The sequence below is a fragment of the Tinamus guttatus genome, unplaced genomic scaffold, assembly GCF_059628265.1.
Source record: "Tinamus guttatus ecotype Peru unplaced genomic scaffold, ASM5962826v1 Tinamus_guttatus_pri_ptg001324l, whole genome shotgun sequence".
NCBI lineage: Eukaryota > Metazoa > Chordata > Aves > Tinamiformes > Tinamidae > Tinamus > Tinamus guttatus.
In genome coordinates, this window is record NW_028289858.1 from 29772 (window position 1) to 47092 (window position 17321).

The window sequence follows — 17321 nt, forward strand, 5'->3', positions numbered from 1 at the left end:
GCCGGGGGGAGGCGTCCCAAGATGGCGGCGCGCGGCCGGGGGAGGCGCCCCAAGATGGCGGCGCGCGGCCGGGGGAGGCGCCCAAGATGGCGGCGCGCGGCCGGGAGAGGCGCTCCAAGATGGCGGCGCGCGGCCGGCGGAGCCGTCCCAAGATGGCGGCGCCCCGCGGAGGGGCAGGGCGGCGGCGGCGGCGCAAGATGGCGGCGCGCGCAGGCGCCGCAGGCCCCAGGCCGCGAGGCGGCGGCGGCGGCGGCTCCGGGCGGCCTCCCGTTCCCGCCGGCCCCGCCGCAGCCGCGCGCGGAGCAGGAGGCAGAGGGCGGCGGCGCCGCGGCCCAGCGCGGCCGCCATGTTGGGCGGGAGCCCCCCGCGCTGGGCGGGGAGGGGGTGGCAGCGCGCATGCGCCGAGGGGAGGGGGAGAGGCGCGAGAGGGGACAGTGAGCATGCGCAGAGGGGAAGCGCGGGGAGGCGGCAATGCGCATGCGCGAGTGGGGGCGGGAGAAGCGCGGGGGGAAGGCAGTGCGCATGTGGAGATGGGGAAGCGCGAGAGGGCAGCAGTGCGCATGCGCTAAGGGGTGGAGGCGGCAGTGCGCATGTGCAGATGGGAGGGGGGAGAAGCGCGAGAGGGCAGCAGTGCGCATGCGCTAAGGGGGGCGTGGAGGCGGCAATGCGCATGAGCGAAAGGGGGCGAGGGTGAGGCAGTGCGCATGCGCGGGGGGGGAGCGTGAAAATGCGCATGTACTAAGGCGGGAGCTGCAGTGCGCATGCGCAGATGGGGGGGAAAGCGCGGGGGTAGGGCGGCAGTGCGCATGCTCGGAGGGGGAAAAGCGAGGTGGCGGCAGTGCGCATGCGCGGAGGGGAAGGGGGCGAGGCGCCAGGAGGGGCGGTGCTGCGCATGCGCGAAGGGGAAAAGCGCGAGGGAGCGGCAGCACGCATGCGCGGAGGGGGAGGGAGCGAGGCACGGGGGCGGAAGTGCGCATGTGCAGAGGGGGAGACTCAGGGGCGGAAGTGCGCATGCGCAGAGGCGAGGGGGGAGACGCAGGGGCTTAAGTGCGCATGCGCGGTGGCGGCCCCGCTGCGCACGCGCGACGGCGTGCAAATCCGTGCGGGGGGGGGGGGCGGCTTCGGCGCTTCTGCGCACGCGCGGCCGATTCCCCGCGGCGCCAACGCGCACGCGCGGCGGGCGGGCGGGCGGGGCCGCCCGTCCCCCCCCCCGGCGGCGGCCAATGGGCGCGCGGCGTGGGCGGGGCGGCGCGTGCGCGGGGCGGCGCGGGGCGATGGCGGCGGCGGCGCTGCGCGCGTGGCTGGTCCCGCAGCTGCTGCCCGAGCGCTGCTTCGAGGAGCTGCTCGTGCGGCTCAACCTGCTCCACGGTGCGGAACCGCCGCGGGGGGGGCGGTACCGGGGCGGGGGGTTCCGCCCGGCGGCGGCGCGGGGCCGGGCGGAAGTGCCGCGCCGCCATGTTGGCGCCGGGCGGAAGTGCGCCGCGCGGGGGGTCCCCCTCGCCGCGCTGAGCGCGCTCTCCCGTTCCGCCCCGCGCAGTTCCCTGCCTCAGGATCCTGCTCAGCCGCGCGCTCGGCTACGTCATCGTGGCCGGCTCCGTCATGGGTGAGGGGCGGGGCTGCTGCGGGAGGGGGCGGGGCTTCGCCAAGGGGGCGGGGCTGTCGGGAGGCGGAAGGGAGGGGAGTCCCCGTGGGGGGGAATTGGGGGAAGGGATTCACGGGGCGGGGGGGGGATATAGGAGGGTCCATTCCGGGGGGGGTCCCATTGACCCCCGGTTTCCCCGGAGTATCTTTGGTTCCGGGGGTGTTTTTGGTTCCGGGGGTGTTTTTGGTTCCGGGGGTGTCTTTGGTCCCGGGTGTCTTTGGTTCCGGGGGTGTTTTTGGTCGCGGGTATCTTTGGTTCCGGGGGTGTCTTTGGTTCCGGGGGTGTTTTTGGTCCCAGGTGTTTTTGGTTCCGGGGTATCTTTGGTTCCGGGGGTATCTTTGGTTCCGGGGGTGTCTTTGGTTCCGGGTATCTTTGGTTCCGGGGGTATCTTTGGTTCCGGGGGTGTTTTTGGTCCCAGGTGTTTTTGGTTCCGGGGTATCTTTGGTTCCGGGGGTATTTTTGGTTCCGGGGTATCTTTGGTTCCGGGGGTGTTTTTGGTCCCAGGTGTTTTTGGTTCCGGGGTGTCTTTGGTTCCGGGGGTGTCTTTGGTCCCGGGTGTCTTTGGTTCCGGGGTGTCTTTGGTTCCGGGGGTGTCTTTGGTCCCAGGTGTTTTTGGTTCCGGGGTATCTTTGGTTCCGGGGGTATCTTTGGTTCTGGGGGTGTCTTTGGTTCCGGGGTGTCTTTGGTCCCAGGTGTTTTTGGTTCCGGGGGTGTCTTTGGTCCTGGGTGTCTCTCGTCCCGGGGGTATCTTTGGTTCCGGGGGTATCTTCGGTCCCGGGTGTCTTTGGTTCCGGGTATCTTTGGTTCCGGGGGTGTTTTTGGTTCCGGGGGTGTTTTTGGTTCCGGGTATCTTTGGTTCCGGGGTGTCTTTGGTCCCAGGTGTTTTTGGTTCCGGGGTTATCTTTGGTTCCGGGGGTATCTTTGGTTCCGGGGTGTCGTTGGTTCCGGGCGGCGCGCGTTTCCGGGGGGGCGGCTGCTGACGTTGCGCGCAGTGAAGCTCCCCCAGGTGCTCCGCCTCCTGCGCGCGCGCAGCGGGGCGGGGCTCAGCGTGGGGGCGGGGCTGCTGGAGCTGCTCGCGATGGGCGGGGCCACCGCCTACGCCCTGACCCACGGCTTCCCCTTCAGGTGGGCGGGGCCTCGCGGAGGGGCGGGGCTTTGGGGAGGGGGCGGGGCCTATGTGACCATTGCTGGATCCCTTTAGGTGGGCGGGGCTACGGGGTAGGGGCGGGGCCTGGCGCTGGTTAGGGAGGGGGTGGGGCGTGGGGGCGGGGCCTAAACACCCAGAGCTTCCCAGTTAGGTGGGCGGGGCCACGGGGAGGGCGGGGCTTTGGGAGGGGCGGGGCCTATGTGGCAATTGCTGGATCCCTTTAGGTGGGCGGGGTTAGGGGCGGGGCCGATCGGTGGTTGGGGGCGGGGCCTACACAGAGCTCCCCAATTAGGTGGGCGGAGACTCGGGGAGGGGCGGGGCCTCGGGGAGGGGCGGGGCTTATGCAATCACCCGTTGGGTCGCTCTATGTGGGCGGGGCTATGGGAAGGGGCGGGGCTTGTGTGCCCATTGCTGAGTCCCTTTAAGGGGGCGGGGCTAAGGGGCGGGGTCAGGAGCGGGGGCGGGGCCTTCGGGCTCCCCCCAGAGCTTCCCGACGAGGCGGGCGGAGACTCGGGGAGGGGCGGGGCCAAGACAGGGGGCGGGGCCAAGAAGACAGGGGGCGGGGCCAAGGTCCACAGCCGCTCTCAGGGGTGGGGGGTCCCCATGGGGGGCCGGGGGGGGGGGGGTTGTTTTGGGGGCGGGGCCTGGCGCTAAGCCCCTCCCCATTCCCCCCCCCCGTAGCGCGTGGGGTGAGGCGCTCTTCCTCATCCTGCAGACCGGGGCCGTCGTCTTCCTCATCCTGCACTTCCGGGGGCAGACGGCACGAGGTGGGAACCGCCCCCTCCCCCCGGACGCCTGGGCCCCCCCCATGTGACCCCCCCCCCCGGACGCCTGGGCCCCCCCCTCCCCTCTGTGACCCCCCCCCGGTCGCCTGGGCCCCCCCATGTGACCCCCCCCCCCCACCCTGGATGCCTGGGCCCCCCCTCGGACGCCTGGGCCCCCCCATGTGACCCCCCCCCGGATGCCTGGGCCCCTCCTACCCTATGGGACCCCCCCCCTCCCCAGACACTTGGGCCCCCCCTCCTCTATGCGACCCCCCCCCCCCCCGGACGCCTGGGCCCCCCCCTCACGTGACACCCCCCCCCTCACGTGACCCCCCCCCCCCCCCCAGGGCTGCTGCTGCTGCTGCTCTATGGGGCCCTCCTGGGGGTCCTGGTGTCGCCGCTGGCGCCGCCCCCCCTGGTCACGGCCCTGCAGGCCACGAACGTCCCCCTGGTGGCGGCCGGGAGGGTGAGCGGGGGGGGCCGGACGCCTGGGCCCCTCCTGGGATTAAGGGGGGGGTAAAGGGGGTCCCGGACGCCTGGGCCCTTTCTGGGATGGGGGGCGGGTCAAAGAGGGTCCCGGACGCCTGGGCCCTTTCTGGGATATGGGGGGGATCCCGGACGCCTGGGCCCCTCCTGGGATATGGGGGGGATGGACCCGGACGCCTGGGCCCCTCCTGGGATATGGGGGGGATCCCGGACGCCTGGGCCCCTCCTGGGATACAAAGGGTGGGGGGGCCGGACGCCTGGGCCCTTTCTGGGAATGGGGGGGGGCTAAAGGGGGTCCCGGACGCCTGGGCCCTTTCTGGGATATGGAGGGGGGTCCCGGACACCTGGGCCCCTCCTGGGACACAAAGAGGGGGGTCCCGGACGCCTGGGCCCTTTAAGGGATGGGGAGGGGGGGTCCTGGACACCTGGGCCCCTCCTGGGACGGGGGGGATGGACCCGGGCACCTGGGCCCCTCTTGGGATGGGGAGGGGGGGGCCCGGATGCCTGGGCCCCTCCTGGGACATGGGGGGAATCCCGGACGCCTGGGCCCTTTCTGGGACATAAGGGGGGGGTAAAGGGGGTCCCGGACGCCTGGGCCCCTCTTGGGATGTTGGGGGGGGGGGGGTCCCAGACACCTGGGCCCCTCTTGGGATGGGGATGGGGGGCAAAGGGGGTCCCGGACGCCTGGGCCCTTTCTGGGATATGGGGGGGATCCCGGACGCCTGGGCCCTTCCTGGGATGGGAAGGGGGGTCCCGGACGCCTGGGCCCCTCCCGGACACACTGTCGGGGGGGTGGGTTGTGGGAAGTCACCCGGACGCCTGGGCCCCAATCGGGGGGGCCCGATTGTCCCCTGTCCCCTTTTGTCACCCCTTCTTATCCCCTCATGTCCCCCCCCAACCTTGGCCCCTTTGTGTGTCCCCCCTTTGTCACCCCACGCTTTGTCCCCTGTTGTCACCCCCCAGCTGCTACAGGCGGCCACCAACTACCGCCAGGGCCACACGGGGCAGCTGTCGGGTGTCACCGCGGGGCTGTTGCTGGGGGGGTCCCTGGCCCGCGTCTTCACCTCCCTGCAGGTACCGGCTGTGCGGGAACACACACACACACCGGGGGGGTGTCACCATGGTGACGTCGCGGTGACACCCGCCCCGCCGGGCGCTGTCACCCCCACAGGACACCGGGGACGCGCTGGTGACGCTGGCGGCCGCCGCCGCCGCCGCCTGTAACGCGCTGTTGTTGGGGCAGTTCCTGTACTACCGGGGGGCGCCGCACGGGAAGGGGGAATGAGGGGGGGGCTGCCCCATAGCGGAGGGGGGGATCTGCCCCATAGATCCTGGGGGCTGCCCCATAGATCCTGGGATCTGCCCCATAGCCAGGGGGCGGATCTGCCCCATAGATCCCTGGGGCTGCCCCATAGATCCCAGGACCCCCCCCCCACCTTGTCACTAGGGAAACTGAGGCTGCCCCATGGAAAAGGGGGGCACAAGGTGGGGGGCTGTCCCATAGCGGGGGGGGATCTGCCCCATAGATCCTGGGGGCTGCCCCATAGATCCCAAGACACCCCCCAACCTTTCACTAGGGAAACTGAGGCTGCCCCATGGAAAAGGGGGGGGGGTCACAAGGGGGGGGCTGCCCCATAGCAGGGGGGGAATCTGCCCCATAGATCCTTGGGGCTGCCCCATAGATCCTGGGATCTGCCCCACAGATCCTGGGGGCTGCCCCATAGCCGGGGGGCGGATCTGCCCCATAGATCCCTGGGGCTGCCCCATAGATCCTGGGGGCTGCCCCATAGCCAGGGGGGGCGGATCTGCCCCATAGATCCTGAGATCTGCCCCATAGATCCCTGGATCTGCCCCATAGATCCCAGGACCCCCCCCCCACCTTGTCACTAGGGAAACTGAGGCTGCCCCATGGAATATGGGAGGGGGGTCACAAGGAGGGGGCTGCCCCATAGCAGGGGGGGATCTGCCCCATAGATCCTTGGGGCTGCCCCATAGATCCTGGGATCTGCCCCATAGCGGTTAAATGGGGGTGGATCTGCCCCATAGCGAGTAAATCGGGGGGGCGGTTGACCCATAGCTCCGCCCCCCACCCCCGGCTCAGGGCACTTGGGGGGCTGCCCCACAGCTCAGGGACCCCCCCCAATACTCCATAGGACCCCCCAGATCCCGCCCCACATTATGGGGGGGGCAGAGGAGCAGGGCACCCCACACCAAGATGGCCGCTGCCCCACACCAAGATGGCCGCCCAGGGACCAACCCCCTCCCCCCCTTCCGGAAACCTCCCCCCCCCAATAAAGTCTTTTTGGGGTGGAATCTGCCCCCCTCCTCATTTTTCCCGTTTTTGGGCCTTTTTTCCTTAAATCCTGCGCTGTGAAAAGTACATAAAAGCCCCGGGGTGTTTTGGGGAAAAAAACACCTGATTTAGGGGGAAAATCTGTGGTTTTTGGGGAAAAAAAAAAAGCCTGTTTGGATGGGGGGGAGGGGGACACGTGCCCAATGGGGGAGCCCCGCCCCTTTCCCGCCCTCAGCGCTCCCCTCGACCAATCACCATCCGTCCGCGCTCCCCATTGGCTGGGCACCACGCCACTCAAGCGGCGTGGCCCCGCCCCCTCCTCCCTCCGCGGCCGGCCCCGCCCACAGCGCTCCGGCATCTGCCAATCACCCCCCCGCGCGCTCCTCATTGGCTGCGAGCCAAGCCCACCCCCCAGGCGCGCTCCTCATTGGCTGCGCGCCAGGCCCCGCCCCCCGGTTGGCTGCTCGCGGCGCTTCCCGCCCTTTCCTGAGGCGACGCCACGTGACCACTCCCCCCCCCCGCCATTCCTGAGGCGACGCCGCGTTACCTTCTCCCTTTCCCGCCATTCCTGAGGCGACGCCGCGTTATCCCTCCCTTTCCCGCCATTCCCGAGGCTCCTGAGGGAGCAGCGGGCGCCTCGCGACTCGCTTTATTCCCGCCTTTGCTGCGGCCATAACGTTTCTATGCAAAATACTCTCTTATCCCTCCCCCGCCGCCCCCCGCCCAACCGGGACCTCGGGAGCCCCTCGAGGAAGGTAGGAAGGGAATTTGGGGGGGGGCTCAGTTCGGGGTGGGGGGGCGGCCCCCCCTTTCCCCCGCGCATACAAATATAGAGATTATATGTACAAAAATCGAGTCCAAAAGCGGCTCCCCCCCTCCAAAAAAAAAGGAAAAATCGGATGCCCGGGCCCTATGGAGCTGGAGGGGGGTGGGGGACCCCCCCACTTCGGCAAATCGAAACGGGAGGGGGGACAGCGCTCCCCCCCCCCCCCCAACGTGGGATATGGGGGGGGTCCCATGGCTTGGGAGCGTCCCCATGGGCTTGAGGGGGTGTCCGACTGTGACATGGGGGGGGTCTCCAATGGTGTTGTAGCCAGGGGGGGGTCCAATGGTACCGGGAGGGTCCAACCCCCATCGTGGGGGTCTCCAGTGGCCCCGTGGGGGGGTCCAGCAGCGCCGGGGGGGTCTCCAGTTGTTCCGTAGGGCTCCAACCCCACCGGGGGGGTCTCCATGGGGGGAGCCGGCCGGTGCTGGGGGGGGTCCCGTTGTGCCATAGGGGTCTCCGGTGGCTCCGTGGGGGAAGGTCCAGTGGCCCCATGTTGAGGGGGGGGGTCCGGCTGGTGCTGGGTGTCCAGTTGTGCCATGGCGGGGCGGGGGTCTCCAATGGTGCCTTGGGGGTCTCCATGGACACGGAGGGGGGGGCACGTTTCCAATGGCTCCATGGGGGGGTCCAGGCGGTGCTGGCGGGTCCGACTGTGCCGTGGTGGGGGGTCCATGGGGTCTCCAAGGCCTCCTTGGGGGCTCCAGTAGCTCCATGGGGTCTCCAAGGGCTTCTTGGGGGGCTCCAGTGGGTCCATAGGGTCTCCCAAGGGCTCCTTGGGGGGCTCCAGTGGGTCCATAGGGTCTCCCAAGGGCTCCTTGGGGCGCTCCAGTGGGTCCCATGGTGCCTTGGGGGGCTCCAACGGTGCCTTAGGGGCCTCCAATGGCTCTGTGGGGTCTCCAAGGGCTCCTTGGGGGGCTCCAACGGTGCCTTAGGGGCCTCCAATGGCTCTGTGGGGTCTCCAAGGGCTCCTTGGGGGGCTCCAATGGTGCCTTGGGGGGCTCCAACGGTGCCTTAGGGACCCCCAGTGGGTCCATAGGGTCTCCAAGGGCTCCTTGGGGGGGCTCCAATGGTGTCTTGGGGGGCTCCAACGGTGCCTTAGGGACCCCCAGTGGGTCCATAGGGTCTCCAAGGGCTCCTTGGGGGGGGCTCCAATGGTGTCTTGGGGGGCTCCAACGGTGCCTTAGGGACCCCCAGTGGGTCCATAGGGTCTCCAAGGGCTCCTTGGGGGGGCTCCAATGGTGTCTTGGGGGGCTCCAATGGTGCCTTAGGGACCCCCAGTGGGTCCATAGGGTCTCCAAGGGCTCCTTGGGGGGGCTCCAATGGTGTCTTGGGGGGCTCCGACGGTGCCTTAGGGACCCCCAGTGGGTCCACAGGGTCTCCAAGGGCTCCTTGGGGGGCTTCAATGGTGCCTTAGGGACCCCCAGTGGCTCCATGGGGTCTCCAGGGGCTCCTTGGGGGGCTCCAGTCGCTCCATGGGGCCTCCAAGGGCTCCTTGGGGGGCTCCAGTGGTGCCTTAGGGACCTCCAGTCACTCCATGGGGTCTCCAATGGTGCCTTGGGGGCCTCCAGTGTCTCCGTGGGGTCTCCAAGGGCTCCTTGGGGGTCTCCAATGGTGCCTTAGGGGCTTCCAACGGTGCCTTAGGGACCCCCAGTGGCTCCATGGGGTCTCCAGGGGCTCCAGTCGCTCCATGGGGGCATCCAAGGGCTCCTTGGGGGGTCTCCAGTGGGTCCATGGGGGTCTCCAACGGTGCCTTGGGGGGCTCCAGTTGCTCCATGGGGTCTCCAAGGGCTCCTTGGGGGTCTCCAATGGTGCCTTGGGGGCCTCCAGTGTCTCCGTGGGGTCTCCAAGGGCTCCTTGGGGGTCTCCAGTGGTGCCTTAGGGGCCTCCAGTAGCTCCATGGAGTCTCCAATGGTGCCTTGGGCGCCTCCAGTGTCCTCCGTGGGGTCTCCAAGGGCTCCTTGGGGGGCGCCGGGGGGTCCCGGCCTCGCCGTGGGGGGCTGCCCCCCGCCCCTAGAGTCTCTCGCGGGCCGGCACCCAGATGTAGGGCCCCGAGAGCTCCTCGATGACCCGCTTCACCTTGTGGTAGATCTCCTCGAAGCTGTCGCCCTCCACCATGGCTGCGGGGCAACGGCCGGGTTGGGGGGTGGGCTGTGGGGCACGGGGGTCCCCCCAGGGGGCGGCTCTGGGTCCCTGCGTGCTGGTTATGGGGCGCTGGGTGGTGGTTTTGGGTCCCCAGGGGGTGGTTATGGGGGCCCAACGTAGTAGTTATGGGGCCCCAGGGGGTGGTTATGGGGCCCTGTGTGTTGGTTATGGGTCCCCAGGGGTGGTTATTGGGCCCTGGGTGGTGGCTATGGGTCCCCAGGGGGTGATTATGGGGCCAGGGGGTGGTTGTGGGTCCCCAGGGGGTGGTTATGGGTCCCCAGGGGGTGGTTATAGGGCCCTACGTGGTGGTTATGGGGCCCTGGGTGGTGGCTATGGGTCCCCAGGGGTGGCTATGGGTCCCTATGTGCTGGTTATGGGTCCCCAGGGGGTGATTATGGGTCCCCAGGGGGTGGTTCTGGGGCCCTGGGTGGTGGTTATGGGTCCCTACAGGGTGGTTATGGGTCCCCAGGGGGTGGTTATGGGTCCCCAGGAGTGGTTTTGGAGCCCTGGGTGGTGGTTGTGGGTCTCCAGGGGGTGGTTATGGGGCCAGGGGGTGGTTATGGGTCCCCAGGGGTGGTTATGGAGCCCTGGTGGTGGTTATGGGTTCCCAGGGGGTGGTTATGGGGCCCTGTGTGTTGGTTATGGGTTCCCAGGGGGTGGTTATGGGACCCTGGGTGGTGGCTATGGGTCCCTACGTGGCGGTTATGGGGCCCTGGGTGGTGGTTGTGGGTCCCCAGGGGGTGGTTATGGGGCCAGGGGGTGGTTATGGGTCCCCAGGGGGTGGTTATGGGTCCCAAGGAGTGGCTGTGAGTCCCCATGCGGGTGGCCGTGGGGCCCCGTGTGTCCCCCATGGGGGTGGCCGTGTCCCCCTGTGTCCCCCCGTGGGGTGTCCCCTGGGTGTCCCCATGGGGGTGGCCGTGTCCCCCCGTGTCCCCCCGTGCGGTGTCCCCCGGGCGTCCCCGCACCCGAGAAGCACTCGGTGAACTCCTGCTCCAGCTTGGTGGCCCTCTCGAACGCCTTGCGCGCCTGCTCCTCCGTCACCCGCTTGCTGATCTCCCTGCGGGGCGGGGCTTGCACCGGCACGCCCCCCGGCACGCCCCGCCCCCGGGGACACGCCCCGCCCCCCGGGGACCCGCCCACAGCGAATGGGGCCACCCAGCTCCACCATGGGGAGGGGGCAAGGGGGAAACAGCAGGGATGCCCGAGCCCCGCCCCCCTCTCCCAGATCCCGCCCCTTGATAGGCCACGCCCTGTCTCCGTAGGCCACGCCCCCTGCTCCCGATCCCACCCCGCCCCCTGCTCCTGATCCCACCCCACCCCCTGCATGCAGCCCCCTCCCCTTCCCTGCAGGCTCCTCCCCTTCCCTGCAGGCCCCGCCCCCTTCCATGCAGGCTGCCTTCACCCACTCCCTTATACCTCAGCCCACCCTATCCCCAAGCCCCGCCTCCTTCTAATAGACCCCACCTCCTCCAAACAGACCCCACCCCCTGCATGCAGCCCCCTCCCCGCAGGCTCCTCCCCTTCCCTGCAGGCCACGCCCCCCTCCCCACAGGCTCTCTGCTTTCACCCACTCCCTTATACCTCACCCCACCCTATCCCCAAGCCCCGCCTCCTTCTAATAGACCCCACCTCCTCCAAGCAGACCACTCCCCTCCCCGCAGGCCCCGCCCCCTTCCCCGCAGGCCCTCTGCCCTCGCCTACTCCCTTATACCTCACCCCACTCCATCCCCAAGCCCCGCCTCCTCCAAATAGACCCCGCCCCCTCTGGGTAGACCCCGCCCCCTCCCCGCAGGCCCCGCCCCCTTCCCCGCAGGCCCTTTACCCTCACCCACTCCCTTATACCTCACCCCACTCCATCCCCAAGCCCCGCCCCCTCTGAATAGACCCCGCCCCCTCCTCGCAGGCCCCGCCCCCGCGCTCACAGCACGTTCTCCAGGGACTTGGGGCGGATGAAGATGGCGATGGGGTGCAGCTGGGCGGCCTGCAGCCGCCGCACCGCGTTGGCCGACACGTCCAGGATGCAGTGCTTGCCCTGCGGCGTCACCGCGACGACGGCGTCACCGCGACGGCAGCGACACCGCGACGCCGTCACCGCGCCGCCGTCACCGCCCTCGTCACCTGCTCGGCCACCTCGCGCACGGACTGCACGCTGGTGCCGTACAGGTGGCTGTTGTACTGGCCGGCCTCGATGAACTTGTGGCCCTGGATGTCCTTCTCCATCTTGTCCCGCGACGCCACGAAGTGGTAGTCCCGCCCGTCCACCTCGTAGTCCCGCTTGGGCCGCGTCGTGTCTGCGCCGCGGCGGCACCAGGGTCCCCAATGTCCCCCAGGGTCCCCAATGTCCCCCCAGTGTCCCCCAATGTCCCCCTGTGTCCCTGATGTCCCCCTGTGTCCCTCCGTGTCCCCATGTCCCTCCACGTCCCCCCATGTCCCTACATGGCCACTCATGTCCCCCCACGTCCCTCCATGTCCCCCTGTGTCCCCCTGTGTCCCTTCGTGCCCCCATGTCCCTCTATGTCCCCATATCCCCCCATGTCCCTACATGGTCTCTCGTGTCCCCCGCCATGTCCGTCCATTTCCCCCCATGTCTCCAATATCCCCCCACGTCCCTCTATGTCCCCCCATGTCCCTCCATGTCCCCAATATTCCCCCACGTCCCCCCGTGTCCCTCCATGTCCCTACAGGGCCTCCCATGTCCTTCAATGTCCTTTGTGTCCCTCCGTGTCCCCTCCATGATCACATGTCCCCATGGCCCTACATGGCTTCTCATGTCCCCCCATATCCCTCCATGTCCCCCCATGTCCCCAATATCTCCCCATGTCCCGCTGTGTCCCCTATGTCCCCATGTCCCTAATGTCCCCCCATGTCTCCCATGTCCTCCATGTCCCCCCGTGTCCATGTCCCCAATGTCTCTCCATGTCCCCCTTTGTCCCTCCATGTCCTCAATATCCCCCCACGTCCCCCCGTGTCCCTCCATGTCCCTCCATTGCCTCCCATGTCCTTCAGTGTTCTCTGTGTCCCTCCATGTCCCCTCCATGATCCCATGTCCCCCATGTCCCTCCATGTCTCTCCACGTCCCCAGTGTCCCCACATGTTCCCCCATGTCCTCTCATGCCCCCCATGTCTCCCCATGTCCCCCTGTGCCACCCATGTCCCTCATGTCCCCATGTCCCTAATGTCCCCCCATGTCTCCCATGTCCTCCGTGTCCCTCCATGTCCCCCCGTATCCATGTCCCCCATGTCCCTCCATGGCCTCTCATGTCCCTCCATGTCCCCAATATTCCCCCATGTCCGTGTCCCTCCATGTCCCTACAGGGCCTCCCATGTCCTTCAATGTCTTCTGTGTCCCTCCATGTCCCCTCCATATCCCCATGTCCCCAGTGTCCCCACATGTTCCCCCCATGTCCCCTCATGCCCCCCATGTCCCCCCATGTCCCCAATGTCTCTCCATGTCCCTTCTTGCCTCCCCATGTCCCTTCACGTCCCCCTGTGCCCCCCATGTCCTTCCATGTCCCTCGTGTCCCCAGTGTCCCCCCGTGTCCCCGTGTCTCACGGGGGACGCAGGAGCCGAACTTGTCGGGGAACTCGGACAGGAGGTCGTCGTTCACGCGGTCCTTGGTGGGGCCCAGGATGATGATGGGCCGGGCGTAGTGCACTGGGGGAGGGGCGGGGGGGTCAGCGGGCCCAGGCGTCCGGGACCGCCCCCCACTCCTGCCATTGAGGGGCCCAGGCGTCCGGGACCCTCCCCCATACACCCACCTTCCATCTGTGTCACCGTCTCGTAGCTCAGCACGGTGTCCTCCCGCCCTGCGGGGACGGCGGCGTCACCCGGCGGCCGGGAACAGGCGGCCGGAGCGACAGGTAGATGGGGGGAGACGGGCGGACCGGGAGAACAGGCGGACGGGGGGAGGGGGCAGGTGGAAAGAGGGGGAACAGGCGGACCAGCAGACTGGGGGGAAGAGGCAGAAAGGGAGCAACAGGCGGACTGGGGAGGCGGGTTACAGGCGAGGAGGAACAGGTGGACGGCAGGGAACAGGTGGAAGAGGGAGGGAGAGGCAGATGGGAACAGATGGACAGGGAAAACAGGTGAAAAGGGGAGGAAACAGGTGGACAGCAAGACAGGTGGAAAGGGGGAAGAGGCGGACAGGGAGAGACAGGCGGAAAAGACGGAAACAGGCCGAAAAGGAGGAAGACGCAGAAAGGGAAAAGTGGAAAGGGGGTGACAGGAGGATGGGGGGGCCAACAGGCAGACCAGGGTGGGGGCTACAGGCGGAGGGGAACAGGCGGACAGGGCGTCACCCACCTTGCGAGCCCGATCCGGGCACCCGGTCCTGGCCCGGGGGAGGCGCCGGAGAGGAGAGAGAGCGTGAGGGGGGGGCGGGGCGGGGGGGGCGGAGCCCTCCTGCGGTGTCACCCCCTCCCCCCCGCGTGATGTCATCACCCCCGGTGATGTCACCACCCCCTCCCAGTGATGTCACCGCCCCCTCCCCCCGGGTGCCCCTCACCTTGGCCTTTAGCCGCGTCCACTCCCGCCGCTCCACCCTGGGGGGGGGGACACGGGATTGGGGGGGGCACCGGGGCTGCCAGTGACCCCCCCCCGACCCCCCCCAGAATCACCCCAACCCCCCCCAACGCCTGTCCCAGCCCCCCCAGTGCCCCCAAATTGCCCCAATGCCCCCTCCTAGACACCCCAAATCACCCCAATACCCCTCCTAGACACCCCAGTATCCCCAAAACACCCCAATACCCCCTCCTAGACACCCCAATACCCCAAATCACCCCCAATGCCCCATCCTAGATGCCCCAATCCCCCCCAATACCCCCAATACCTCTCCTAGACACCCCAATACCCCCCATCCCCGCCAATTCACCCCAATGCCCCCTCCTAGACACCCCAATACCCCTTCTAGACACCCCAATCCCCCCCAAAGCACCGCAATACCCCCCCAGATGCCCCAAACACCCCAATACCCCCTCCCAGACACCCCAATCCCCCCCAATACCGCCTCCTAGACACCCCAATACCCCCCAAAGCACCCCAATGCCCCTCCCCAATTCCCCCAATTCCCCTCCAATTCCCCCCAATGCCTCCTCCTAGACGCCCCAATACCCCTCCTAGACACCCCCAATCCCCCCCAAATCGCCCCAATACCCCCCAATACCCCTCCTAGACACCCCCAATCCCCCCCAATACCCCCCAATACCCCTCCTAGACACCCCCAATCCCCCCAAATCGCCCCAATCCCCCCCAAATCGCCCCAATTCCCCCAATCCCCAATACCCCTCCTAGACACCCCCAATCCCCCCCAAATCGCCCCAATACCCCTCCTAGACACCCCCAATCCCCCCCAAATCGCCCCAATCCCCCCCAGCCCCCCCCCGCGCACCGTCTCTTGCTGGGCACGAAGCCGAGGCCGCGCGCGGGCGCGTCGGGGCGCGCGTGCCGCGCCTGCCACCACTCCTCGTCGGACGCGTCCAGCACCTGCAGCACGTCGCCGAAGCGGAAGCTCAGCGCCTGGCTCAGGAAGCCGCAGTCCTTGCTCTTGTCGTAGTCGAACAGCGCCCTGCGGCGACAGGCGCCGTCAGGCTACAGGCGGCCGGGCTACAGGCGGCGGCGGCGGCGGCGGCGCGCCACGCACCGGATGTAGAAGCCGCGCTTGGGGTTGCTGCGCAGCGAGGCCGTCCCCGAGCCCAGGCTGCTGCTCAGCAGCTGCTCCCGCAGGTCGTGGATCTTGGCCTCGAAGCGGCTGTACTCTGGAGGGGAGCAACAGGCAGTTACAGGCGGAGGGGGACAGGGTTGGGGTCGGAGGGACGAGTGGGCAGCGGGGAGGGGAGACAGGCAGGAGGGTGACAGGAGCAACAGGTGGACAGCAGTGAGGAGCAACAGGCGGACAGCAGGTAGGAACAAGCGAACAGCAGTGAGGAGCGACAGGCAGACAGCAGGTAGGAACAAGCGGACAGCAGTGAGGAGCAACAGGTGGACAGCAGGTAGGAACAGGCGGTAAGGAGCAACAGGTGGACAGTGGCGAGGAGGGACAGGTGGAAGCAGGGAGGAGCGACAGGCGGACAGCAGGTAGGAACAGGCGGACAGTGCGGAGGAACAGGCAGACAGCAGTGAGGAGCAACAGGCGGACAGCAGGGAGGAGAGACAAGTAGAAAACACGGAGGATGGACAGGTGGGGGGTGAGCAGCAGCAGGAGGGTGATGGCAGCAACAGGCGGACAGTGGGGAGAACGGGAGCAACAGGTAGACGGCAGTGAGGAGCAACAGGCGGACAGCAGGGAGAAGAGACAGGCAGAGGGTGGCCAGCAGCAGGAGGATGACAGGAACAACAGGCAGACAGTGGGGAGGAGAGACAGGCGCAAGGGTGAGCAGCAGCAGGAGGGTGAGGGGAGCAACAGGCGGACAACGGTGAGAAGCAACAGGCGGACAACGGTGAGAAGCAACAGGCGGACAGCGGTGAGACAGGTCGGGGGGTTTGGGGGCGCCCCCTCCCCTCACCCTCGGGCTTGTACTGGGCCACGATGGTGACGCTCTGGCCGGCGTTCTTGAGGGCCACCGCGGCCTGTTCATGGGTGGCGCTGCGCAGGTCCACGCCGTTCACCTGCGGGTGTCCCCAGCGTGTCCCCACGGGGTCCCCAAGGGGTCCCCATCGTGTCCCCAAGGGGTCCCCACCGTGTCCCCAGGGGGTCCCCTCGGCCCCAGAGAGTCCCCACGGGACGTCCCCAGGGGGACATCCCCAGCGCGTCACCATGTCCCCACAATCCCCCCATGTCCCCGCATGTCCCCACATTGTCCCCACATGCCCCCCGCTGTTCCCGCGTGTCCCCATGCTGTCCCCGCATGTCCCCGTACTGTCCCCACGTGTCCCCCCACATATCCCTGTGCTGTCCCCATGTCCTCCCACTGTCCCCACGTGCCCCCCCTGCGTGTCCCCATGTGCCCCCACGTGTCCCCCCGTGTCCCCCCCACGTCCCCACATCCCCCACGCTGTCCCCACGTGTCCCCTCGTATGTCCCCATGCTGTCCCCACATGCCCCCCCGCTGTCCCCGCATGTCCCCATGCTGTCCCCATGTGCCCCCCACTGTCCCCATGTGCCCCCACGCTGTCCCCGTGTGTCCCCCCGCATGTCCCCATGCTGTCCCCATGTCCCCATGTGCCCCCCCACTGTCCCGTGTCCCCCCGCGTGTCCCTGTGCTGTCCCCACGCTGTCCCCATGTGCCCCCTGCTGTCCCTGCATGTCCCCGCATGTCCCCACGTGTCGTCCCCACGCTACCACCCACATGTCCCCTCGTATGTCCCCATGCTGTCCCCACGCTGTCCCCGCGTGTCCCCCTGCTGTCCCTCCGCTGTCCCCACGTGTCCCCGTCCTGTCCCCGTGCTGTCCCTGCATGTCCCCCCTGCTGTCCCCCCCCGCTGTCCCCATGTCCCCATGCTGTCCCCATGTGCCCCCACGCGTGTCCCCGCATGTCCCCATACTGTCCCCACGTGTCCCCCTGTGTATTCCTGTGCTGTCCCTATGTCCCCTGCTGTCCCCACATTGTCCTCACGGTGTCCCCACGTGCCCCCACGTGTCCCCCCGCGTGTCCCCATGCTATCCCCATGTCCCCACGTGCCCCCCCACTGTCCCCGCATGTCCCCATGCTGCCCCCACACTGTCCCCACATGTCCCCCCCCCCACGTGTCCCCATGTTGTCCCCATGTCCCCACGTGTCCCCCCACGTGTCCCCGTCCTGTCCCCATGTCGTCCCCATGTCCCCCTGCTGTCCCCCCGCTGTCCCCACATGTCCCCATGCTGCCCCCACACTGTCCCCACATGTCCCCCCCGTGTGTCCCCATGTTGTCCCCATGTCCCCACGTGTCCCCCGTGCTGTCCCCATGTCGTCCCCATGTCCCCCCTGCTGTCCCCCCGCTGTCCCCACATGTCCCCGCATGTCCCCATGCTGCCCCCACACTGTCCCCACATGTCCCCCCCACGTGTCCCCATGTTGTCCCCATGTCCCCACGTGTCCCCCCACGTGTC

The 17321-nt window shown here is 68.4% G+C and overlaps 2 protein-coding genes across 2 annotated transcripts; one reads left to right on the forward strand and one right to left on the reverse strand.

The window, feature by feature from the left end:
* The first annotated feature begins 1274 nt into the window (after positions 1–1274).
* MPDU1 (mannose-P-dolichol utilization defect 1) lies at positions 1275–5330 on the forward strand. Its single transcript, XM_088539017.1, has 7 exons — positions 1275–1368; positions 1538–1603; positions 2635–2767; positions 3471–3556; positions 3901–4019; positions 5003–5113; positions 5211–5330. The coding sequence occupies exons 1-7, from the start codon at positions 1275–1277 to the stop codon at positions 5322–5324; spliced, it is 723 nt and encodes a 240-aa protein (XP_088395143.1). The 3' UTR covers positions 5325–5330.
* Positions 5331–9143: 3813 nt separating this feature from the next.
* LOC148590464 (disks large homolog 4) lies at positions 9144–15901 on the reverse strand (the record flags this gene model as incomplete). The annotated part of the gene is made up of 11 exons (XM_088539018.1): positions 9144–9272; positions 10263–10354; positions 11220–11329; positions 11416–11588; positions 12851–12952; positions 13057–13104; positions 13601–13628; positions 13803–13839; positions 14685–14861; positions 14937–15051; positions 15799–15901. Coding segments are annotated over 11 exons (1092 nt in total), but the record flags the coding sequence as incomplete, so codon positions are not given.
* Positions 15902–17321: the final 1420 nt, after the last annotated feature.